Source organism: Dendrobates tinctorius, unplaced genomic scaffold (assembly GCF_039654945.1).
Source record: "Dendrobates tinctorius isolate UK_male_01 unplaced genomic scaffold, ASM3965494v1 ptg000237l, whole genome shotgun sequence".
NCBI lineage: Eukaryota > Metazoa > Chordata > Amphibia > Anura > Dendrobatidae > Dendrobates > Dendrobates tinctorius.
Window position 1 is genome coordinate 8,661,124 of NW_027361904.1, and position 27,608 is coordinate 8,688,731.

At 44.0% G+C, this 27,608-nt stretch overlaps 1 protein-coding gene across 1 annotated transcript in view; it reads left to right on the forward strand.

The window, feature by feature from the left end:
- PRAP1 (proline rich acidic protein 1) overlaps nt 1-23,968 on the forward strand; it is a 63,271-nt gene extending 39,303 nt beyond the window's left edge. The window contains exons 3-5 of the mRNA XM_073556644.1: nt 8,557-8,600; nt 21,779-21,861; nt 23,711-23,968. Coding sequence (XP_073412745.1) covers nt 8,557-8,600; nt 21,779-21,861; nt 23,711-23,850 — 267 coding nt within the window. The 3' untranslated portion in view covers nt 23,851-23,968. The remainder of the gene's footprint in view (nt 1-8,556; nt 8,601-21,778; nt 21,862-23,710) is intronic.
- Nucleotides 23,969-27,608: the final 3,640 nt, after the last annotated feature.

Genomic DNA, 27,608 nt, shown 5'->3' on the forward strand with positions numbered 1-27,608 from the left:
CTGTCTTCAGAATATACCTGAGTGCTGATATAGGGAATTGAAGTCTAGCGACTTCAGGGCCTTTTTCTATCAGACGTGTTGGACATTTTTTGGCAGGGTTTTTTGCGTGATTGCAGACAGCAGCTTTTCTTTCCTGTCCTTTCTAGTTAGTGAGGGCCCCATCGTTTGCTCAGCCTATCTTTCTGTGATTGTTTTTTCATCTTGTTTCACCGACAATACATGTTGGGGGCTGTCTATTGCTTTGGGGTCTGCTCTAGGGCAGGTTAGATTTTCCTTTTCTTTCTTTAGGCTTATTTAGTTCTCCGGCCGTGACGAGGCGTCTAGGACCACCGTAGGCACGCTCCACGGCTACTGCTAGTTGTGTGTATAGGATCAGGGGTCTGCAATCCGCTAGTTACCAACCTCTCCGGTTTTCTGGGCTTGGCTTGCTTTTTGTTTTTTCCTCCTCGGTGACTCATTCATAACAGAAAACTTTGTGGGCTAAATGGAAAACGCTATGCGTGATGGACAACTAACCCTGCACATCACTGTTAAAACACCATCCCCACTGTCACACATGGTGGTGGCTGTGATCCGCCAGCGGCTGTTAACATTTTAAATGCTGCTGTCAATCTCCGACAGTGGCATTTAACAAAGTACGTCAAAGGACCCGCCCATCGTCATATGATCCCGGAGGACTGATGAGTTGGCATGACAAGGCAGGGTCTGCAGAAGACCCCTGCGGTTGTCATTGTTGTGGAAGGTGCTCATAGCAAATGAGCATTTCTAGTACACATAGCAGGGCTGTAGCTGAAGCTCTGTTAAGTGTATCACATGTTATTGGATAATTGCCGCTTCTATTCTTCCATGAAGCAAGTGAAAAGTGTAAAAAAAAAATTGAAGTCTAAATTTCTACCCTTTACCCCATTCAAAATAAAACAATACATTTTTTTAAAAAATACACATATTTGGTATTGTTGCGTTCAGAAACACCTCATCTATCTAAATATGAAAATAAGTTGTCATGGTGTCCTCCTCCGGCATCACACAATCAACAGAGCAAGGGAAGAGTGAACAATCCCAAGATCTTTATTTTAGGCAAAAATATGAAAGGTCCATATACAATCCACCACACAAAGGATAAAATAATCCAGAAATCGAATGCAGTTCAGTAACAGGGTAAAAGCCCTAGGAAAAATAAATGGGAGTCCAACAATTGAGCAGAAGATAAAATAGTCCATATACTCTCTGAGGTGCTGTGTTCACATCATCATCCCACACAGGATCTCTTCTCTCACCTCCCTGATATTTTAAAGGTCCCTCTCCTCATTCACAGGTCGGGGGGGGGGAGGTCGCAGGAGCTCATTGTTTCAACAAGCTAGTTCAATATGTCATTAGCATATTAGCAAACAGCATTATCCACTGACCCTGTGGAAATATAAGAGTACAGTACTGTCTGGGCTGATATCAGATGGCAACAACAGCCATTCAACAATTAGCAAATAACTCGCCCTACAAGAGAACACCATGAAAATCATTAAAATATTAATACAAACAAAATGATACCCACATACCATATACCACCATCACAATCTCTCCCCCCTCTTAATAAGTGAGGACGCATGAGGTCTTACAATCAGGGGCAGCCAAGACTTGAGCAGTGATGAAGGTGGTCTTTAATGCTGGAAAAGCATCCTCGCATTCGGTCGTCCACGTCACAGTCCTAGGGATGTCCTTGCGGGTCAGTTCGGTTAGGGACTGGTCCAAGGTGCTGAAATTAGAAACAAATTTTTCTATAGTATTCAGCAGTTCCTAAAAATGCAAGTACCTGCTTCTTAGTCTGGGGTCTACGCCAGTTGCTGATGGCTTCCACCTTAGCAGGCTCGGGCCTTAGGGTCCCACCCTGTACTCTATGCCCGAGGTACTGCACCTCAGCCATCCCTGTTATGAATGAGTCACCGGAGGAAAAAACAAAAATGCAAGCTAAGTCCAGAAAACCAGAGAGGTTGGTAGCTAGCGGATTGCAGACCCCTGATCCTATTCACAACAACTAACAGTAGCCGTGGAGTGTTCCTACGGCGGTCCTAGACGCCTCTTCACAGCCGGAGAACTAAATAAGCCTAAAGAAAGAAAGGGGAAATCTAAACTGCCCCAGAGCAGACCCCAAAGCAATAGACAGCCCCCAACAAGTATTGTCAGTGAAAACAGATGAAACCACAAACACAGACAGAAAGACAGGCAGAGCAAACGATGGGGCCCAACTAACTAGATAGGAAAGGACAGAAAAGATGCTGGCTGCAATCCACAAAAACCCTACCAAAAATGTCCCAACACGTCTGATAGGAAAAACGGCCCTGAAGTCACTAGACTTCAAAATCCCTATATCAGCACTCCGATATATTCTGAAGACAGAGCAAAAGAGATTTAACCGATCAGGGACAAAAATGGAAATTCAGCAGAGCCCCAGCCGAGGCTGGCTGAACACAAAACTAAGCAAATCAGACAAAATCTCATGGAACAATAACAGAGCAAAACTTAGCTTTAGAAGACAGGAACTGAACTGGAGGCCAGAGCTCAGAGCAGAGAAATCACCAGCAACCCTACAGGGCGTCGGCTGCCTTATATCCACTCAGAGATTCCGGATGTCCAATCGCAATCCACCTGTTCAGGTGACAGGTCTCTCCCATCCAAATCAGTTTCACCACCTCCTTTCACCAGCAGAGGGAGTTCATCGGACATCAAAGGTGAATGAGAAAATGAGCTCACAACACATCCCCAACTGGCATTTATCAAGGAAAATGCAGTAAGGATATGGTCCTGCACTATACCCAAGTGTTTAAGATATTCTTCCCAGCCAGATTGTTTTAAAAATGGCAATGTCATCACAAGATCTCCTTCTCTACTCCCCTCTTATCTCCTCTTCCCACAATTGCATACAAGATTTCTCTCGCGCATCACCCCTACTCTGGAACTCTCTACCACAACATATCAGACTCTCACCTACCATCGAAACCTTCAAAAAGAGCCCGAAGACCCACCTCTTCCAACAAGCCTATAACCTGCAGTAACCACCGATCGACCAAACCGCTGCACGACCAGCTCTACCCTCGCCTACTGTATTCTCACCCATCCCTTGAAGATTGTGAGCCCTCGCGGGCAGGGTCCTCTCTCCTCCTGTACCAGTTATGACTTGTATTGTTTAACATTATTGTACTTGTTTTTATGTATACCCCTCCCTACATGTAAAGCGCCATGGAATAAATGGCGCTATAGCAATAAATAATAATAATAATAATAATAATAAGTAAGCCCAGGCAAAGTCCTGACATTGTTCTACCAGTCTCTGGAAAATAGAGGGGGAATTTTTTATCCCAAAGGGCATTCTCAGGAACTCAAAAAGCCAAATGGAGTAAAGAAGGCCAAGCGCTCCTGAGCGTCCTCTGTTAAGGGTATCTGCCAGTACCACTTGCTCAAGTCTAACGTGGTCACAAATTGGGCACTGGCCAGACGATCCAATAGATCATCAATCCTGGTCATGGGATAAGCATTACTCTTGGTGGCATCATTTAATCATCTGTAATCAACGCAGAACCGCGTTGTACCATCCTTCTTGGGGACCAGAACCTACAGGAGAGGCCCAGGAGGTGTGAGATGGCTGGATAACTCCCAGTTGTTTTATCTCCTACAGTTCGCTCTTTATCATGCCTTGAACAGCCTCTGGAACCCGGTAGGCATCCTGCTGGATTGGGCAATGTCCGGAGGTTTCCACATTGTGGCTGGTGAGAGTAGTATGACCTGGCCTTAAGGAGAAAGCAGCAACCCTCGGTCTTAGGACAGAGAAGACATCGTCCTTTTGTATATCCGATAAATGAGAGCCCAGAGACACTTGTTCCAGGGATCCTCCCTCTTTGGTAACCTGGAGAAGATCAGGGAGACACTCGTCGTCGGCGGTATCACTAGGGGGTGGCAGACGGCTAGAACAGGCAGAGATTGGTCATGATATTCTTTCAGCATGTTGATGTAGACGTTCTTCTATCGCTGACGACTAGGGTCCAAGGCAATATCGTAGTTAGTGTCATTAATTTTCTTGACAACCTGATAAGGGCCTTCCCATGTTGCTTGAAGCATTTTGGCAGGAGAAGCAGTAATCATGAGCACTTGTCTTTCCATAAATTCCTGGGTCCTGGGGTTACGGTCATACCAGGTTTTTTGTCTGGACTGGGCCATTCGCTGATGTTCATTAGCCAAGGTAGGTAGATGGGCGAGAGCGTCTCTGAACTCTGAACATAGGGAATGATGGGCGTTCAGGTGTCTGCAATATCTCCCTCCAAGTGTTCTTTCAGAAGAGCGAGAGGCCCACGAACCTTCCGGCCAAACAGTAGTTCGAAGGGAGAGAACCCTGTGGACTCTTAGGGTACCTTCCGATATGCAAAGAGGAGATGTGGCCAGTATTTTTCCCAGTCTTTTTCAACGTCAGCAAAAGTCCGCAGCATATTTTTAGGGTTCCATTAAAGTGTTCACATAGTCCATTGGTCTGTGGGTGGTATGGGGTAGTGCGAATAGCTCGAACACCACAGGTATGCCATAGAGACTGGACCAGATCTGAAATGTTAGGGCTAGCGGAACACACCAAGAAATAAAGGAAGATAATGAGGTGCATTCGCAGCCCGGGGTCCACCGTGCAGAGATGTTTCCTGCTGCTTGGTAATGGCGGAGGCTGACGGCAAAATAATTGAAGAACACACGCGGGTTAGCGTCACCCGATGTTTACAGGAGCGAGATCTGTTGCTTCACAGAACCGCCTTGCCGGAGAGAATAAATACCAAAGCCTGTTAAGCTCACAGGGCTTGGCAGGGTGAGCGCTAAACAGTCACAGGACTCTGCCCCAGAGACAAATGGCTAGAGTCCCAGTCCCAGTCCCAGCAAGAAGGTAACTTATATGCACCAAGTGCGCACTGCACCGCTCTGGCGGACGCAACTAACCACCCAGACTAGGGAGGAAAGCACTTGAATTGCGCACGGCGCCGCACTGGCAGATGCTGCTACTTAATGCGGTACTGAGGTGCCTTGTACTCAACAGCATGATATGGCGCTAAGTAAGGTGCTGTGACTAGGAAGCACAGTGGCGCAAGACAATGCCACTAGTAGGAGCTAAACCCTATAAACAAGCACCACCAGAGGGAGGGAGTCATAATGAGTCAGTCACCAGTCTCAAGCATCCATCATCAGACACACAAATAGCTATGAGTCTATACTAGCGCATGGCCGAGCAGCCATGCGACTCTTTTATAGTGGCGTCCTTCCGGAATCTTTCCAGTGGTTCAATCAGAGCAGCAACAGGACCGGCGCATGTGACCTCCGACCTCTAATGAGAGGTCGTCTCACGGGCATGCTCAGTAGGAGAAAGACAGGACTTAGTCCCAGGAGCGTCTGCTCGCTGCTGACTCAAGCATGGTACTATAGCTTAGCCTGGAGTAGCAACCAGACGCCTAGCATTAGCTTATGAAGGCAAGACGCTGGGACTGATGTCTCCGTTGAGCAGGAATCTCTGCGGCCACAGAAGAATGGAAGACCGCAGAGGATTTGGCCCGAGATTCCCCCTGTGCAGTGGGGGAAACTGGATGCCTAACACTTAATCTGAGTCCCTTGATCTGATAATATTTATCTAGGAAACCCTACCCGGGTAAAGATGGTAACAAGGGCCTCGGCTACCTTTACTGCTGTAATACTGGAAGAGGCCACGGCTTCAGGATATCACGTGGCATAGTCCACCACTGTCAGGATATATTTTTTCTCTGACCGGCTGGGGTGGGCCAGAGGTCTACAGCTACACGCTGAAATGGTTCTCTAATTATGGGCAGCGATTGCAGGAGCACCATATATCGAGCTCCTGGATGCTGCTGGCACACATCGCAGGTGCAGCAATAATGGGCTAGCGACTGTGAGATGCCAGGCCAGTAAAAATTTTGGGTGATGTTATGGGCCATTTGGAGTAGCTGTGCCCTGTACTTCTATGGGACAATGAGTTGCCTGGTAGCTGCATCAGGGTTGCCCTTGTTACCGACTTTTGTTACGTGATAATACAGTCCGTTTTCTCGAGTGAAGCCATCCTCATTATCTCCCACGAGCCCAGTTTCTGCCTTTCGACTAAGGGCTGCTAAGGTAGTGTCACCCTCTATTTCTCTCATAAACTCCCCTCTGTCCCAAGACTCTCCCAATGCTGTAGCAGGGAACGTATTGCTTACCAATTCTGATGCAGTTTGTGGTGGTTGTTCCATGGCAAGGTCCGCATGTTGTGATAATGTAAGGGGACGCCAGGACTGTAGTCATGGCCAGAGACACTGAAGCATCTGTGTGCCGACCTTCCCTCACAGAAAACTGTATTCCACTTCTCAGCGTACCTGCGTCTCCAGTTTCAGGTCCCCTGGGCACTTCCGAGGCGGAGATAGCCCCTCTTCCAGGCGACCCCCAGTAATGGAGACACAGTCCAGGATAACTTGAACATTATCTTTACTTAGCACTTCACACGTTACATCCACAGTTGGCACATCATGGAATTCCCTTGTTTCCTCATCTTTCCCAACTTCGCTGATGCTTCTGTGCGGCGTCGGGTTCCTGCCTCTGCACAGCAGAAATCCCGAGCCTTGCTGTCTGCAGCGGAGCCTGCTCAGCAAAGACGTCATTCTCGGCGTCTTGCTCAGTCTACTACTGTTGGCTTGGTTACTGCTGCTAATCAGGGTAAAGCTATAGTAACTTGCAATAGCCAGCAGCGAGCAGCTCCTGGGACGAAATCCTTCTTTCGGTCCACTGAGCATGCCGGTGGGAAGTCCTCTCATTGGACATCTGAGGTCACATGCTCAGGTCCTATTGCTGCTCCCACTGGACCACTAGGAAGGTCCAAGAAGGACGCTGCTATAAAAGAGTCGCATGGCCGCACGGCCATGCGCTAGTATAGACTCAAATGCTTATGGTGTGTATGATGATGGATGCATGTATCTGGTGACTAATTGGAAATCCCCACCCTTGGTTGCGTCTGTTGTTAGGGTCTTGTGGTTAGAGTCAGCGCCTGTCAGTGGTTAGGCTATACACCACAGTGCCTCCAGGTCAGCACCTCACTTAGAGCCATATTGTGCCATCCAGCAAAAGGCACATAAGTACCACATCTACTGCAGCATCTGTCAGAGCGGCGCCGTGCGCACTTCTGTAGTGTTAAAGTGCACTTTCCAGTCCTAAGTCTAGGCTGATTAGTGGCATCCGCTAGTGCGGCACTGTATGCACTTTAGTGCGGCACTTCCTTATCTAGTCCTCCCTGGCACCGCAGCTGCGGCGCCGAGTGCTGGTGAGTCTAGAGGGACTCCGACCCTGTGTCTTGGGGCAGAGTCCTGTAACTTTACACCAGCACTCACTTCGCCGAGCTCTGTGAGCTTAACAGGCTTCAGCATTTATATTCAGCGGTAGTGCGGCACTGTGAGGCAACAGAGTCCGCCTTGTACATACCGAGTGACGTTAACCCGCGTGTGTTCATTTATTATACCGCCATATAGTGTCTGCCATTTCCGAGCAGCAGTTACCATCTCTGCACAGTGGACCCCGGGCTGCAAACGCACCTAAATACCTTATATATTATTTGGTGCGTTCCGCCAGCCCCTAACACATGTCCGGACTGGACCATCTTAGACTGCTCCCCAGATCCTTCCTAGCCTAACCTCGCTATGATGACAATTCCTTCTGCCTGTTTTTCCCCAGACTAGAAGTCATCAGCCACCGGTTTTGGTTGCCTCTGGAAAAGCATCCGGCCCATCTGAACAGTTCCCTTTGAAGCTCGAACTTCCTTCAACTCCTAACTCCAACCGACTTCCGCCCTAAAGGCATCTGCCCAGGTTGAGTCGCCACATCTTCCTACTCCTGTACTGGCCCACTGCGATAATGCCCAGTGGCTGTGGATAATGTGGGCTGCAGCTACCTAACGTTGTGTTGCTGCCGAGCAGTCCTGGGCCTGCAACCCATGCGGACACTTCGGGCACCCTGTCCCTGTCTCTCTTAACTTCCTAAAACTCCTTACTTAACACCCGGCAGCCCATCCTATTTGAACCCCATACAAACTAGCTATAACCTATTCTAACCGTGCACACTAGTATGCCCCTATCTAGTAGCCCCCCAAAGGAAATAGACTTATCCTTAGCTATGAGAACTATAACACTAAGGTGCCCCCCTCTAATGTCCGAAGGGTGCACTTTACTTTCCCTAACTTAAGAGTATTACATTACAGGAACGCATATACAACATTGTACATAAAATGCTAACACTGAAAAGATTATATCCAAGAAGTATCATTTCTCCTTGCGGAGAACAACAGTTTTTCTCAAAAACCATAATCCAAATGCACAGAAACTCGCAGTATATATTTGAGGGCACCTATACATGTTTGATATCTACGGAGCTCATAATGACCTGGAGAATCATAATGGCAGGTCAAGTTATAACTCTGGGAAGGGGAACAAAAAACGAGAATGCAAAATCCCAAGATATTGAAGGTGTTAATATTGTTACGGTAACAGAATGACTTTTTCTTTCCAGGCTCTGACAGAAGAAGAGAAGCAGAGAGCCATGAAACGTGACATGTAAGTCTACAGGACACCTTTTATCGTTTTAGTATTCATTACTAGACTATAATAGTGGAATTGCCTTATCGAGACAACTGGGGTCACCTGTCAGGACGTCCAACCATGATCGAGGACAGACAGACACAATTTTACTATATGAAGGCAAACCAGGAACTCTATATACAGACACTCGTTTTGGTGCATTTGCCCCTCATCAGTGCACAGCAGTGGGTGAGAGGCCAGAAATATGTCTGTGAATTGAGTTTCTGGTTTAGCTTCCTATCTTCAATTCTGTGGAAAGGCCTTTTATAGGGCCAATATTGACTTTTAGGATCGTTATTTCCAACAAGTGGCGCTAGAGTTGCTGTCGTCTTCTTTCCCATGTAGCGGCAGTTCCAGTGTCTCACCGCTCCGATAGTCAAGTATTCATAGTAACCTACAAATGATAATACAACTAGTGTAGATACTCAGTGGATATCCCAATAATAATAACAACCTGAAGAAAATCCAATAACCAAAAATCAACTATGAGAGTATTCATTCTCACTACTTGTACAGTAAATAATCCATAGTCTTACTGCTCTTACAGGAAGGAATCCACTGTTAATATTGTTGAAATCGGATTTTCTTTAGATGATTTACAAGCCCAGTTCCAAAAAGTTGAGATGCTGTATAAAATGTAAAGAAAACAAGAATGTGACGATGTGGAAATGTCTTATAGCTTTATTTTACTGACAACAGAACATAGAATGAGTCAGAAGTTGAACGTTGGACATTTTTATATTTTAATTGATAAAATTATCTCATTTAGAAATTGGAGGTAGAAAAAAAGTCAAAAAAGTTGTGTTGGACCATGTCCACCATTGTGCAGCACCCCCTCTTCTTACAACAGTCTGTAAATATATGGGAAGTGCGGAGACAATTTCTTAAGTTCTGTGTGACAAACATTGTCCCTTTTTTGTCTGATGACAGATTTTCATTGCTCCTCAGTTTGGGATCTTTCCCAGAATTTTCATGTCATAAAGCGCCAATTGTTTTCTATTGGTGAAAGGTCTGGAATTCAGGCGACCGATTCACATCCCTGGACTTTTCTCCTGTCCTGCTGAAATATATCAAGTTTTCCCTGAATTAGATGTCTGGATGGAGCAGATGTTGTTCTATCACCTCTTTATAACGCTTAGCATTGATGGCACTTCTCGTGTGTGCTGCACATGCCATAGGCACTAATGCCCCCTATACATCAGAGATGCACAATTCTGTGCTGATAACCAGCGGGACGGCCTTCTCCTTAATAACAAACTGGATGATCCCTGTCCTCGATAATAAACTGAGTGATCCCTGTCTATGATAACAAGCTAGACGGTCCCTCTCCTCGATAATAAACTGAATGATCCCTGTCTACGATAACATGCTGGATTATCCCTGTCTATGATAACAAGCTGGATAGTCCCTCTCCTCAATAAACTGGATGATCCCTCTCCTCGATAATAAACTGAGTGATCCCTGTCTACAATAACATGCTGGATTATCCCTGTCTATGATAAGCTGGATGGTCCCTCTCCTTGATAATAAACTGAATGATCCCTGTCTACGATAACATGCTGGATTATCCCTGTCTATGATAACAAACTGGATGTTCCCTCTCCTCGATAAACTGGATGATCCCTGTCTATAATAACATGCTGGATTATCCCTGTCTATGATAACAAGCTGGATGGTCCCTCTCCTCGATAATAAACTGGATTATCCCTGTCTATGATAACAAGCTGGATAGTCCCTCTACTCAATAAACTGGATGATCCCTCTCCTCGATAATAAACTGAGTGATCCCTGTCTACAATAACGACCTGGAAACCATCTGCAGAGACTTTGAAGACTTAGGCAAGAAAGTGAAAGAACTGGGAGCGCAGGTGGTCTTCTCTTCCATCCTCCCAGTGGATGGCCATGGAACAAGGAGGTGGAATAAGATTCTGCAGGTGAACAACTGGCTACGTCGATGGTGCCGTCAGCAACGATTTGGATTTCTGGATCACGGAGTGAACTACTTATACGATGGACTACTTGCTAGAGATGGGGTGCACCTTACGAAGACTGGAAAGCATGTATTTGGAAGTCGCCTTGCTACACTTGTAAGGAGAGCTTTAAACTAGAACAACATGGGAAGGGAAGCAAAAGACCAGAAAAAGCCATACACCTGACAAATGCTACTGAGAACTCTGCTATTAGAAGTGGAAAGGAAGAACAAAGACGAAAGAATCTAATTAATAAAAATATTGGAGAAAGAGAAACCAATCACAAACTAAAATGTTTCTATACTAATGCACAAAGCATGGGCAACAAACAAGGAGAATTGGAACTACTAACACAGGAAAAGAAATATGATGTCATTGGAATCACTGAAACTTGGTGGGACAATACACATGATTGGAATACAAGACTAGAAGGATACAACTTATTTGCAAGAAACAGACTTGATAAACGAGGAGGGGGTGTCGCATTGTATGTTAGAAACGCGTATATCTGCACAGAGATTGAAGCTTCAGAGACTGGGAGTTCTGTGGAAACTGTTTGGGTAAGAATACAAGGACAGAACAATGGAAAGGACACCATTGTAGGCATTTACTACAGGCCGCCTGTGCAAGCTGAAGCTATGGATGAACTCTTTATGCATCAAATGGCCAAGTTCTCCAAAAAATATGACATAGTTGTCATGGGAGATTTCAACTATCCAGACATTTGTTGGGAACCTCTCTCAGGCAAAACTAACAGGTCAAGGAAATTCTTATCCTCTCTTGCTGACAACTTTATCTTCCAAAAGGTAAGGGAGAAAACAAGGGGAACTGCTACTTTGGATCTAATCCTTATAAACAGGGAGGAAATGGTTGAGGAGGTAAAAGTGGCTGGGACCCTAGGAGGTAGCGACCATGCTATTTTAGAATTTTGGATAACTAGAGGCGGAAGACCTGTGAAGACTCAGACTTCAAGGTTAGATTTCAGAAAGGCAGATTTTAAGGGATTCAGAAAGAGAATTGGAGGGATCCAATGGCTGGATATCCTTAAAGACAAAAATGTCCAGGAAGGATGGGAAATCTTGAAAAATGAAATTCTCAAAGCACAGTTGTTAACAATTCCGAAAAGAGGGAAGAATAGGAAGCAGTTAAGGAAACCAGGATGGATGAACACAGAACTTAAGCACATGCTAAAAAGGAAGAAAAAAATGTTTATAAAATGGAAAGAGGGAGGCATATCTAAAGAGGAATATAATGCTGTCTGCAGAACCTGCAGGGCACAAATCAGATTAGCTAAAGCTGAAAATGAATTGAGGCTTGCAAGAGATGTCAAAAGCAATAATAAAGGATTTTGGGGATATGTCAAAAGTAAAAGAAAAGTCAAAGATGCCATAGGATTTTTACAGGATGAAAATGATGAAATGGTAAGACAGGATGTTGAGAAGGCTGAACTTTTAAATTCCTATTTTGCATCTGTTTTCTCTCAGAAAGGAAATGTAACATCAACTGTTATTCACTGTCCTATTAAGGGAATAGAAGAATCCAGGATATCTATAAACAGAAAGATAGTGAGGAAACACTTAGCTAGCCTAAATGAATTCAAGTCTCCAGGTCCAGATGAATTACACCCCAGAGTACTGAAGGAGATAGCAGAAGAAATTTTTGAACCCCTCTCTATAATCTTTGAAAATTCTTGGAGAACAGGAGAAGTGCCAGAAGACTGGAGAAGAGCAAATGTTGTTCCAATCTTCAAAAAGGGGAAGAAGGTGGACCCAGGTAACTATAGGCCAGTGAGTCTGACTTCTATACCAGGAAAGATCTTTGAACAAATTATTAAACAACATGTATGTCAATACCTGGATAAGAATGAAGTGATTAAACATAGTCAGCATGGGTTTGTAACTAATAAGTCATGTCAGACTAACTTAATTTCCTTCTATGACGGTATCACTGATTGGGTGGATCAAGGAAATGCTGTAGATATAGTATATCTTGACTTCAGCAAAGCATTTGACAAAGTCTCTCATACAATCCTTATTGAAAAAATGATTAAGTATGGAATGGACAAGGCAACTGTTAGGTGGATTCATAACTGGCTTAGTGATCGGACCCAAAGAGTGGTCGTAAATGGCTGCACATCCAGTTGGAAGAATGTCTCAAGTGGGGTACCACAGGGCTCTGTCCTGGGCCCTGTATTGTTCAACATCTTTATCAACGATTTAGATGAAGGAATTGAGGGTAAACTGATTAAATTTGCTGATGACACAAAGCTAGGAGGGATAGCTAATACTAGAGAAGAGAGAGAGAGGATTCAAAAAGATTTAAATAAACTGGAGAAGTGGGCAGCAACTAACAGAATGGTTTTTAACAGGGAGAAATGCAAAGTACTACATCTGGGCAATAAAAATGGAAAAAGCATATATAGAATGGGAGGAATAGGGCTAAGTGACAGCACATGTGAAAAAGACTTGGGTATACTAATAGATCACAGACTGAATATGAGTCAACAGTGTGATGCAGCAGCAAAAAAGGCAAATGCAATTCTAGGATGTATTAACAGAAGCATACAGTCTAGATCACGTGAAGTCATTATTTCCCTCTACTTATCTTTGGTCAGACCTCATCTGGAATATTGTGTCCAGTTTTGGGCACCACATTTTAAAAAAGACATCAACAAACTGGAGCAAGTTCAGAAAAGAGCGACCAGAATGGTGACCGGTCTGCAAACCCTGTCTTATGAGGAAAGGTTGCAGGATTTGGGAATGTTTAGTTTGCAAAAGAGAAGACTGAGAGGAGACTTAATAGCTGTCTACAAATATCTAAAGGGCTGTCACATTGTAGAAGGATCAACTTTATTCTCATTTGCACAAGGAAAGACTAGAAGCAATGGGATGAAACTGAATGGGAGGAGACACAGATTAGATATTAGAAAAAACTTTTTGACAGTTAGAGTGATCAATGAGTGGAACAGGCTGCCACGAGAAGTGGTGAGTTCTCCTTCAATGGAAGTCTTCAAACAGAGGCTGGACAGACATCTGACTGGGATGATTTAGCGAATCCTGCTTTGAGCAGGGGGTTGGACCAGATGGCCCAGGAGGTCCCTTCCAACTCTACGATTCTATGATTCTATGATTCTATGCTGGATTATCCCTGTCTATGATAAGCTGGATGGTCCCTCTCCTTGATAATAAACTGAATGATCCCTGTCTACGATAACATGCTGGATTATCCCTGTCTATGATAACAAACTGGATGTTCCCTCTCCTCGATAAACTGGATGATCCCTGTCTATAATAACATGCTGGATTATCCCTGTCTATGATAACAAGCTGGATGGTCCCTCTCCTCGATAATAAACTGGATTATCCCTGTCTATGATAACAAGCTGGATAGTCCCTCTACTCAATAAACTGGATGATCCCTCTCCTCGATAAACTGGATGATCTCTGTCTATAATAACATGCTGGATTATCCCTGTCTATGATAACAAGCTGGATAGTCCCTCTCCTTAATAACAAACTGGATGGTCCCTCTCCTTGATAATAAACTGAGTGATCCCTGTCTACGATAACATGCTGGATTATCACTGTCTATGATAACAAGCTGGATGGTCCCTCTCCTCAATTACAAATTGGTTGCTCCCTGTCTACGAAAACAAGCTGGATGGTCCCTCTCCTCAATAACAAATTGGCTGCTCCCTGTCTACGATAACAAGCTGGATGGTCTTGTTCCTTTTTAGTTCACAGGGCACGATATTCATGGTTTATATATGAAATCTCATATTTTGATTCATCCAACCACAGAATAGTTTTCCATTTTGACAATGATTTCTGTAAGTGGTTTACAGTTCATACAGTGATTTCTATGACTGAATCATGCCTGTATTTAAGGCAGTGGAGCCAGAAGGCCCGTAGATGACAAGCATCCGATATTGAATGTCAGCCTTGTGTACATAGATTTCTCCAGAATTTCTGCCTTTTTTGATGATATCATGGGCTGCAGATCATGGGATAGTCCAGCTCATTAATATTTTACATTGAGGAACATTTTTCAGAAATAGCTCCCCAATTTTTAGACAGTGTTCACAAATTGGTGACAATCTTTGGCTTCTGAGAGACTCTGCCGCTTTAAATTAATTGAAAATTGACCCTCTGGGTGTTTTTCATTAGGACCTCTTACTTTTTCAGACTTTTATTAACTCTGTACCAACTCTGATCAATTTCTAAATGAAGTAATTTTCACATCCCCAACTATAAATTACTAAATATTTTTAAAAAAATGTTAAAATATAAACATTAAATCGACACCCTTTATCAAATTAGAAAAAAAATAAAGGAAATATTTTGTATTTTTGCAAATTTCAAAAATAAAAATTAAAAATGCCAGAATTGCCATCTTTCTGGTTCCCTCACTAAAAAGTGATGAAGGAGTCATATGTGCCCCAAAATGGACTAAATAAAGCCTAAAGCTCACCATGTAACAAACAAGTCCTCACACAGCTCTATTGACGGTAATAAAAGAAAAGTCAGAGGTTTCATGAAATGGCGACACAATTTTTTTTATATTATTCAATTTTTTTTAAAATTTCTAAAATAATAAAAAAATACCTCTACAAGCTTGGTATCACCATACTCATATTGTGATCGAGAATCATATTGCCAGGTAATTTTTGCCACACATTAAACACGTAAAAAGGAAATCCACAAAACAAAGGTGGAAGTGAGCTTTTTTTCCTCCATTTCACTCCACTTGTTTTTTTTTCCCAATTTTTAAGTACCTTATATGGTACAATGAAAGGTGCTGCTTAAACTTACAACTCGCTCCACAAAAAGAAGCCCTCACATGGCTGTAATGAAGGAAAAAGAAAAAGTGATGGCTCATCGAGGTGGACCCCAACATCACTTCATTGCCTAGTTGTGTATTAATGGCAGGTCTGTCCTTCTTTATAAGAGACTACCGGCGAGGAGAAGCCTCGTGACCGGTACAAAAAGGAAGCCGTGTCCTGGTTCCTGCTGGTCATGGTTCCTTCAGCATAAAACCCTTGAAAAACTCTTCTTTTTCATTTCTGTTGGAAAACCACCTTGCTGATCATACCTTTGGTCTGTTGAATATTTTTATTCCACTTCAAATTTTGAAAAACACCAAGTGGTAGAAAAGAAAGTAGACGTCACTTCTCTGAAGCATCTACTGATTAAAAAGGCTCCAAACCAGGCAATGGCCATTCAAAAGCCAGGAAAAAAAAACTACAAAAATGTTTGAAAAACGCTTCAAAATGCTTCAGGAAACAAAAAAACAACGCTCCTAAAAACTCCTTATATAAGGAGAATTTTATGATGTGGTTTCCACTAAAAAACATGTCATTTTTAAATGCCTAAAAAAACTCTGTGCACAAAAGATTTTTTTCAGTGACTATAAACAGAGATGTTAAAAATTTTGTAACATTGATATAGAAAGTACAGTCCTGGCCAAAAGATTTTAGACTAATAGAAATTTTGCTTTTCAATAAAATTTGCTGAGTCCTTGTTTTTTTTTAATCTTTTAATCGGATTTCTCTGGTTACAGACAGACAATTATAAACATTTCGGAAGTTTTTACACTTTTATTGACAAAGCCATGAAGCTTATGTAAAGCCTCAATATTTCCAGCGCTGACTAGAGATGAGTGGATCATTTTTCGTAGCCATGGTCCACGGTAAAGGTCAATGCTCTAGGGTTGTGGACAGGAACTCCGCAAATTTTCTTACCCTCTGGGAAACCAGGATCGGCTTATGATTAGCTGGGCTGACAAGATGTCACCTATGTACCGCACAGATGACATCACACCAGGCCTGGAAATTAAACATAGCGCTGGGGAACCAAGAAACTCAGGAAGATTGCACAGCTCCTGTCCACAGCCAGAGAGCATTGACCTTGACCGTGGACCATGGTTGCACAAAGCGATCTGCTCACCTCTAGTGCTGACCCTTATTTTTCCAGACTTCTGCCCCTTGCCCCAGCAGCTGGATATCAGGTGTTGGGCCAAATCCTGACTGATAACTGCTCATTCTTGTGTAATCAGTGCTTGGGGTTTATCACAATTTCTAGGTTTTAGCTTCTCCACCTAGTTTTAGAAGATTCAGCACAAGTTCACAACGGCATTAACATCTGTAGTTTCCTGGTCATGGAGCCAAAACTTCAATGTTCTAGTTCACCGAGCCACTTAGTTATTAGTTTTGCCTTGTGAATTGGTCTCTGTCATTATTCATCATCACATTGCTCCTGGATCATTGGAAGAAGTTGCTCTTGGAAGATGCTTAGATCCAATTCCTTATTCATGGCAGTGTTTCTCAGCAAAATAGTGAGTGAGGCCACTTGGATGAAAAGCAACTCTACACATGAAGGGTCTCAGGATGTGTTACTGTTGGCATGACATAGAACTCACGATAAACCCAAACATCGTGAAGTGGCTCCATTAGGGAATATTGCACTGCATTGTATAACAGTCCAGTCCCTGCAGAATATTAGTCTGTCCTTGAGGTTTTCCTTAGAGAGAGCTGGCTTTTTTGCTGCCCTTCTTGCCATCAGACCAGCCTCGAAAAGCCTTCTCCTCACTGTACGTACAGATGCCCTAGTTTCCTGCTGCCATTCCTGTGCAAGCTTGGCGATTGTGTTGAACTGATCCAGTAGCTGAATCCTAAAAAAAAAGGATTCAGCTACGGGATCCGGGCGATCATCTTATCCCCAGCACCAACACATAGAATCTGATTCTCAAACTCACGGAGACCGCAGCTAGAAGTTGGAGGTCGGTAGCACCTCTTCTCGCCCCATCCCCTTCCCCATTAAATAGAGCCTCAGATATTATAACCCAAGACTTGATGGAACTCAAACTCTTGGACACATCCCCACATCTAGATCAGTTAAGCAAATGTGGTGCTTTTGAGTCTTACTAGGAGTTAAGAGCACTCCCCACAATGTCACACTGCACCTTCATTCATTATGAATCCCTCAAGAAGAATATATGCCACCTAATAACCACTGGGGATTTAACAAGAACACTTACTATTTATGAAACCTTGTGCTCCCAACAAAAAACACAGAAAAAAGTAGTCAACACTATACAACATCTTACAAACAGGAGGAACCTCTTTAAAAAGGGCTTTTCTGTTGAGGTGGGAAAAAGATCTGGGCCTTACTTTTACTGAACACCAAGTTAAACTCATCTATAAATACTCACACGGACCCTCACAATGCGTAAGGGCACAATAAAATAATTATAAAACAATTACTCTCTGGTACACGTCTCCCTCCCAATTGCATAAATGGTTCCCTACTATGTCAGATGAGTGTTGGAGGAGCGGAGAAAGGGAAGGCTCATACATTCATATATGGTGGTACTGCCAGAGTATACAAAAATTTTGGGACGAGGTGACCCTCATTTTGAATGAAGTACTACAATCTAATTTTACATTGAAACCTGAGCACATCTTCTTGAATTTCCCTATTGCCCGAGATAAGAAAGATGTTTCTAGATTGGCTTCCTTTATCCTAACAGCCGGTAAACTTCTCATACCTACTCTATGGCGCTCAACTGACATCCCAAGTAAACAACAATTGATCCTGAAAATAGACCAACTATACCATATAGAAGAGATAGTAGCCCTCTCCACACATAATCTTGTTTCTTTTTCAAATATCTGGAAACCTTGGACTTGATATTGCCGATAATTATAATGTTATACCACAGATTGCATAGCTCCTTCTCCAAGACTGGTGGATACACCTTGACGCTTCTGGTGTAGACATGTTTTAGATGATGTTCGCTGTTGTGTTGAACTAGCCTAGCTTTATATTTGTATTATACAGTCAGATGCCATGTAATATGCTGTTTGTTAATAAATAAAACATTAAAAACAAACAGCTACGGGATCAATTCAACAAAGATTGCCAGGAGACAGTCTTGGCACTTGCTGGAATTTCTTGGATTCCTTGAAGATGTCTTCACAGCAAATGAACCTCTCTCTCTGAAGTTCTTGATTATCTGAAAAAAATGGTTAATTTAGGGACAATCTTACAAAGCAGCAATGTCCTTACCTGTAAAGACTGTTGATGCAAAGTAATGACGACAGCCATGTTTATCTTCAAGGAAACACGTGCAAACAGATGAAGACCATGATTTCAAGAACCAGACACCCTTTAAAGGGAATCTATCACCCCATTTTAGCCCGATCAGCTGCCGGCACCGCCATCAGGGACTTATCTACAACATTCTGTAATGCTGTAGATAAGCCCCCGATGTAACCTGAAAGAGAAGAAAAACAAATTAGATTATACTCACAGGTGTGCGCGGTCTGGTGCGGTGGGTGTTGCGGTCTGGTCCAGTGCCTCCCATCTTCTAGAGATGCCGTCCTCCTTCTTACTTCTGCCGCGGCTCCGGCGTACGTTATCTGCCCTGTTGAGGGCAGAGTAAAGTACTGCATTGCACAAGCGCCGGGAAAGGTCAGAGAGGTCCGGCGCCTGCACATTGCATTACTTTACTCTGCCCTCAACAGGGCAGATAACGTACGCCGGAGCCGCGGCAGAAGTAAGAAGGAGCACACCATCGTATGAAGATTGGAGGCGCCGGACCGGACCGGACACCAGGGTGAGTATAATCTAACTTGTTTTTCTTATCTTTCAGGTTTCATCGGGGGCTTATCTACAACATTACAGAATGCATTACAGAATGCTGTAGATAAGCCCCTGATGGCTAAAATGGGGTGACAGATTCCTTTTAAGGCATCTAGATAAATACAGACCAAATGAGGAACCATTGATGCAAGGACGCTCCAAATTTGAGTATGTTTAAACAGGAGAAAAATATGGAGCTTAAGTCCAAAAATAGTAAAAGAGTTATAGATTTATTCCATAGAATTTCATAACATACATTTTAATACATATGACATATAGTAGAACAGTACAAGAGATATGTTCAGCAGAGAAATCAGGTAGATAAAGACATGTAAACCAAATTGTACCACATCATTTATATAATAAAGTGCTTATTGCAGTCCCATCATGTCAAGCAAAAGAAGCAAGGCAGTAGGGTGGTGAGTAGCGATAATAATAGTGACTAGAGCAGAAGTGCCCTGTATATATCAGACCATCCCATATCCTATGGTTCCTTACCCATCATGTGGTATATCGAGACCCACACCTTGCAGCCCCAACGCGCGTTTCGCGTTGGCTTCGTCAGGCGGCTATGCTGCATTGTGTCAGGCTTGGTCTTAAATGGACCCTTCATTAGACCTAACGAATCACCGGTGTCAGCGCATGTGTCCCATCATCTGTGCCAGGAGGTGCATCGCTTCCGGCTGTCAAACATGGTGCTGTGGGTCACAGCACTGTGGCGCTGACGTCACTGGCCCGCATGCGTCACTTCCTGGCGCAGTCAGCGATGCTCTGAATTGCGGTCTGCCAGAGACATGCGCACAGTGGACTCATGGAGATGTAAGCATGTAGTGCAAATCGTCACGAGGAGACTATATTAACCCCTACCATCCCTGCAAAGAAGGAGGTCACGTGAAAACCAAATGTGATGTGGACAGCCAGTCCTATATACTGTGCGGCTCACTGTGCAATTAAATTAATCCCCATCTGGTGAGGATACTATTTATCTGACATCAGTTAATTCCAAAACATTAAAGTGAGACCCAAAGTGTCATAAAATACACATGAAATATATAAAGAGATAAAGAATATAATTATACAAATAGAAGATAGACATACAGTATACAATACAAATATATTAATAATCTAATTCATATAAAGAGATAAGGGAAACAGACACCCACATCGCTAATCCGTAATTCAATTTTCCAGAGAGGGCGATGCAGGGGAGAGTATTCATTTTAGTTAGAAGCCAGATGATTCATTTCTCAGAATGACACATTGCATAATCCATGCAGCACTTGATCAGACTAGAACAACTAGAGAATACAAAAAGAAAAAAAAATACACATTAAAACACACAATACAGAGATAATAAAAATTAAATCCCAAGACACATATTATAGAAAGGAGATAAAGCTCAACTGCTCATTGAGACCTGTCGGAGCCAGTTTCATCCCATTACTTCTAGTCTTTCCTTGTGCAAATGAGAATAAAGTTGATCCTTCTACAATGTGACAGCCCTTTAGATATTTGTAGACAGCTATTAAGTCTCCTCTCAGTCTTCTCTTCTGCAATCTAAACATTACCAAATCCTGCAACCTTTCCTCATAAGACAGGGTTTGCAGACCGGTCACCATTCTGGTCGCTCTTTTCTGAACTTGCTCCAGTTTGTTGAAGTCTTTTTTAAAATGTGGTGCCCAAAACTGGACACAGTATTCCAGATGAGGTCTGACCAAAGAGGAGTAGAGGGCAATAATGACTTCCCGTGATCTAGACTGTATGCTTCTGATAATACATCCTAGAATTGCATTTGTCTTTTTTGCTGCTGCATCACACTGTTGACTCATATTCAGTCTGTGATCTATTAGTATACCCAAGTCTTTTTCACATGTGCTGTTGCTTAGGCCTATTCCTCCCATTCTATATATGCTTTTTTCATTTTTATTGCCCAGATGTAGCACTTTGCATTTTTCCCTGTTAAAAACCATTCTGTTAGTTGCTGCCCACTTCTCCAGTTTATTTAAATCTTTTTGAATCCTCTCTCTCTCTTCTCTAGTATTAGCTATCCCTCCTAGCTTTGTGTCATCAGCAAATTTAATCAGTTTACCCTCAATTCCTTCATCTAAATCGTTGATAAAGATGTTGAACAATACAGGGCCCAGGACAGAGCCCTGTGGTACCCCACTTGAGACATTCTTCCAACTGGGTGTTGGAAAAATGTTGTATACAATCTCCCAAAATAAAAATTGTAGCAGCAAACTGTAAAAAAAAAAATAAATGTGTCTGAAATCAATACTTTTGGCCACAATTGTAAACTGTAACAATATAAAACCTGAAAACTAATTTTCTAAAGCCAGATTATTCTCAGAAATCCATATCATGACAATAATAATTGTTTGGTTGTCCATATAATGAATGGATGTGCCAGGTCAGAGCTCACCGACAAGGTATCAAGCAACGGAACCGATAAGACACCTATGTCCGTACATGTTACTTGTAGCCGTCACCTCACATAGAAAAGTCCAGATGATTGTAAAAATGTCTGTTTGTCCACTTCCAGTGAGCGAGGCTTATTGGCAATCGAGCCGCCTGTGAAGGACGACACCGCAGTGGCCTTCGATACCGACATCAGAATGCCAAAAGGTAACAGAAGCCAAATGTGGGAGAAGATACTTTGCTTTGTAGATGCCGTTTGTGAATAACTTCTTATCTCCATGGCGGAAATTCAAAAACAGATTTTAATATCCTGAGAAACAGCGGAGAAAACTGTATCTAGAACTAATATGAGGAAATCATTTGTACTAGAGAAATCTTGATAATTTGTTACGGAGATTTGATTTGCATCAAAATTATTAGAAGCAAATTGAATGTTCCTTATCACAGACCCCAGATTATAATAAATGGAGGGTGTAAAAAACAATGTAATACATCACTGTTCTTCTGTCTCGCCACCCCCGTGTGGTCTTTTGCGGCTCTTCGTTTTTCTTTCCCCTGATTCGCGCATTTCTTCGGCCTTTTTCACTCAGAGTCGTGGCTCCTGCCAAGAGAAAAACTTTGTCACTGCGCGCGACGTTTTGAAGTGCGTCACCTCAAGACGTTGTGGGCGCCTCATGGCGCACGTTGCAATGTTTCCCGGAACAGCATGGTGCACAGTGACATAGGAGGCCTTATTCCCACCAAAAGCTACGGCGCTGATTCCAAAAGACTGACGACGTGTGTGATGGGGGAAAATGAAAAGAAGAGTCGGGAAGGACCGGACAGCGGCCAACTCTCTGTTTCCATATAATGACCACCAGTTGTCAGCCATTTTACTGAAGTGGATGGCAAAAAAATTAATAGTACAGCGCTGTGCACTTGCAATTGCTCATTTGCCCTTCTACCCAGAAAATTCTTCTCTTTTCCACTAGGTCTATGACATCATTTTTAATAACTGATGAGCTGAATCCTTCTTAGCTCCATGTACAAACAGGAGGTCAATTTTCTGTATGAATTCTTCTCTTTTCTCTGCTTTATGGAAAAAAAAACAGGAAGTCTCTTTTTCCTGATTCAGCTTTGCAATGATGACTCATACAGAAAATTGAGCTCCTGTTTGTACATCGAGCTTAGAAGGATTCAGCTTGTCAGTTATTAATCACGTGATGTCATAGTCCTAATGGAAAAGAGAAGAATTATCAGGGTAAAAGGGCAAAATGAGCAATTGTAAGTGCACAGTGCTGTATAATATGATGATTGCAATACATCAAGAGAATAAAAGCTGTGATGGGAGGAGGAGGATGATAATGAGGAGGATGTTGTGATATGACGACGTGCACGCTAGTCTGCGACAGCCAGCTGAGATATCCCTGCACATGCCCGGGGTTTCAGCATGAAGATTCCTGGGATTTTAGTGCGGCAGCAGTAAGACAAGGCACCGAGGACCGCATGGGGGAGAGAAAGCTATGGGGATGGTCACAGAGGGGAGCATTGTAGTTTTGGCCTTGTTTGATTCAGCAAAATGGTGGCCAACGGGTGTAAGTGAAAATGATGCGTTCTTGTTTAGGAGTACCATGACTGCAGATATGAAGGCCTTCGTCAAGTCCCTGGCTGCCATTAATAACTCGTTGGCAGCTCGTGATGCCGATTCTTACTAGCTGCAGCTCCTGAGAGCTCTCCATGCAGGGGGATCCCCGCGAGGATGTTTAGCATTTGTGCAGAGATAAGTGAAGTCAGATCTACAGTATGGCCACATTTTTTTTTTTTTACGCAGCAAAATTTTTGTGACAACATACTGTCTCCCAACAGCTGCCAATAGAGGGCGCTCTCTATACATTCAGCTCCCCCTAGTGGCAGCCACTGGCAGAAAAACTGCAAAAGTGCTATGCAAATACTGAGGAGATGAAGAAATGCAGGTATTACATTACGTGTCCCCCATCTTTTGGTAACTTCTCGTTTAGAAGTAAAATGTGCATCACTGCTGGTGAGAACACCCAAATTTAATGTTGCTGTCTTTCAGCTGAAGAGGACCGGGACCACCTCCATCATGCACGGGGCCACGACCAGCAAAATTTACCTAGACAGAAACTAAGAATGCAGGCGAAGCAAGTCCTCAAGGGACCAGAAGAAGATCGAGACCACCTGTACCACCCGCACTAGCTTACATAAACCAGGAGGCCGACATGTAAAGAAACTGCTCCATTATCTGCCTATGTGGATGTGATGAGTCCTTTCCTGCTCTTGTACTTTATAACTGCATAAAAAAATCAGAATTAAACACATTGGCTCCATGTATGTGATCTGTCACTCGGCGAAGTGATAATAATGATATTCAGCAACATTATTACCAACAGGTCCTCAGCAGTGAGGTGTATAGTGTGGTCTGGGAACAGGAATGTTAATCGGTGCAGAATCTATGTCATGCTGTGATGGTCTTCGGTAAGGAAAGGGGGGCCTCAAACTGTCTCTGGTACTGGGACCCTAGCTATCCCTGTTCCCAGAGGTGCTCTTGAAGATAAAGAGGCCCGAGTCTCCGACCTTACTATGCTCCGGTTAATGTCCTAAGCTGTCCCATCTCCCTACCCCAGGAGGCCTGGGACAGACATGTTAGAGTATATACACGTAAGACACACAGGGATAACAAAAAGCAACTTACATATAATAACACTCACCTTGAGTAAATTGAGAGGAATAAAGAGAGGAGAGGAAGGTACAATCCAAATGAGAATAGGATAATGGCGAAAGCATACACCCAAAAACAGCAAACCTCAATCTCCAGCAGCAACTACGATCTACAACTCCAGAAAACCAACTCCAGCAAGCCAGGAAGCAAATTTGCACAGGCTGAGATGAGAAGGTCTGGCCAGTTTTTAAAGAAAGAGAAAACCAGAAGTTCAGGAGCAACTGTGAGATGGAGCTGCATGTTTCTAATGGATCGGGGAATAGGGCATGCCCAACTACAGCGTGGTTATTGGATCAGGTTAGCCCGGCAGGGGCTAAGAAGCATTGGCGGTAGCGGCTGCAGGAAGTGAGTCGGGGAAAGGAGAGGTATTGGTGTCAGTTCAAACAGGAAAAAACAGATACGATAAAACTAGATGATAGAGCAAAGTGGAGGTATAAGTGTGTTTTGAGGGGCCACTGGGGGCTCATTTAAAAAAAGGAGGTAAAAAAATTTGGAGGGATGAGTATGTGAAAGATATTTTCCTTGTTACCATTAGAGAAGTTTAATCTGGGAAGGGGGAAAATGGACAACAGCAAAAAAAGAGGAAGAAAAACAGATGGCATTTGATACCGCATACTTTTATAAACTGGCTTCAGGCGCTTGCAATTTTAGCAAGTGTAATCGGTGAGAAGGCTCCTGAGAACTGTTTCCCCCATTATTGCTATATGGATGCTCTAGGGGAGGCACACAGGACATATGGGGGACAAGTCTGGGTGGTTTTAGGCAAAGGAAGGCAGTATGCCCTAGTATTAGGTGAAACCAAAGGATATTGGACTATGGTTAAAGGTTATGGTTCCGTATAGATGTAAGGGCCCGCGGAACCCACCAATAATATAAGAGGAAATATGAGGTGCGTTCGCAGCCCAGGGTCCACCGTGCAGAGATGGAAACTGCTGCTGAGTAATGGCGGAACAAGATGGTGGATGAACGCTTGCTCACACGTGGGTTAACTTCAACAGCTTCTAATTTCTGACATGGAAAAAATGTCCGAAAAAAAAAAGTGTGCGGGAGCGTGTTTTAGGTCTGTATTGACCATATGAGCATAAAAGTTTTGTATGGGAAATTGCGCAGCGATAGCGAGCGATCCATTCTGGGTGCCGCTGACGGCACCCAGTGAAACACGAAGTAAAAAACTAAGCGACGCCCGACCAATTTTTTTTAGCCGAAGTTGAAACTTAACGGTGTTGCCATGAACACTGTGTGATTTCGGATCGTTTCTCGTGTCCGTTTTTTGGCGCCAAAGCTTGCCAAATGCTTGTCCAAAATTCCGATCATTGTTCGAATGCCGCCCGTGCGTCCGATCGACTCGATCCTGGTGTCATTTCGTCCGTCTTGGCGAGCCGATCGATTTGAGTACTGACTCACACCTGATATCTTAACGGGAATCCCAGAAACATTAAAAAAAAAAACAGGCAGCCATTTTGGATTTTGATCAAAAATTGGCTTTTTCTGCATCAATTTCTCCAAAACCACCACACTACTTGTAGCTGTGAGTCTGACATATGTTGTAGAGTTTCATGTCCTGAGTCTCTGAATCCAAAACTCACCTCTTTGCGTCAAATGGTTTGTCCATAATGGGCGCTGATCCATTTTTCTCATTGTAATACCCTTTTATTCCATATAAAAATTATTTTCTCAAATACCTTGTGTGCCAAATCCATAAAATTTAACAAACACCAAGATGTATATATTATCATTTTTTTTCTGAAAATTTAAAACCACAACGACAAATATTGCCCGTGCTGTGCCATTTTAAACATTGCCTTTTTCTCTTATTTACGTAAAAACCATAACCTTAAAAAATTAATTTCTCAAAAAACTTGCGTCCTAAAACTATAAAATTTGACATTCACCAAAATGGATATATTAAGAAAATTGTCTAAAAATATGAAATCAAAACGACAACTATAGCCCATGCTGCGCCATTTTAAACATTGCCTTTTTCTCTCATTCAGGTAAAAATCATAATATTAAAATATTAATATCTCAAAAACCTTCCCCAGGCTCCCACAGGTCCCTGAAGCCTTCCCCAGGCTCCCACAGGCCCCTGCAGCCTTCCTCAGGTCCCTGCAGCCTTCCCCAGGCTCCCACAGGCCCCTGCACCCTTCTACCAAGATTCCACAGGCCCCAACACCCTTCCCCCGGACCCTTCCACCAAGATTCCACAGGCCCCAGCACCCTTCACCCGGCTCTCACAGGTCCCTGCAGCCTCCCATAGGCCCTTGCAGCCTTCTCCAGGCCCCTGCAGTCTCCCACACGCCCCTGCAGCCTTCCCCAGTCACCCACAGGCCCCTGCAGCCTTCCACAGGCTCCCACAGGCCTCTGCAGCCTTCCACAGCTTACCCCAGGCTCCTGCAGCCTTCCCCAGAATCCCACAGGCCCCTTCAGCCTTCCCCAGGCTCCCATAGGCCCCTGCAGCCTTCCCCAGGCCCTTGCAGCCTTCCCCAGGTCCCTGCAGCCTTCCCCAGGTCCCTGCAGCCTTCTCCAGGTCTCTGCAGCCTTCTCCAGGCTCCCACAGCCTTCCCCAGGCTCCCACAGCCTTCCCCAGGCTCCCACAGGTCCCTGCAGCCTTTCACAGGCTCCCACAGGTCCCTGCAGCCTTCCCCAGGCTCCCACAGGTCCCTGCAGCCTTCCCCAGGCTCCCACAGGCCTCTGCAGCCTTCCCCAGGTCCTTGCAGTGTTGTCCAGGCCCTTGCATCCTTCCCCAGGTCCCTGCAGCCTTCCCCAGGCTCTAAGGGGCCCTGCGGGTCTCTCTAGGGCTATGTAGGAGGCTGGCAGGGGCTCTAGGGGGCCATGTGTCTCTCTGGGGCCCTGTGGGAGGATCTAGGGCCCTGATGGCGAACCTATGACACGCGTGTCAGTGCTGACACTCGTAGCCATTTTCGCTGACACGTGGCCGCATACAGAGAAGTATGGGGCTGCATGCCAAGAAGGAGGTTTTCGTCCTCGGCTCCTGCGTGGCCGCGTGTAGTGTAGAAACTTTGTGCCGGAGGTCTGTAGGCCAAAACAACAGAACACCGGCAGAGAGCGTTTAGTTCTGCTACTTCTGGTTAGGCCACTAGGGGCCCTCACTTCCGGCCGGCGGAGCACAGCAGGGAGAAGCGGATTACCGCAGATCGCATCTCTGGGGGCCCCTTGTGATTACCAGCAACTGCATAATGGTTAAAACCAGCAACATCATCCAATCTACAGGGTA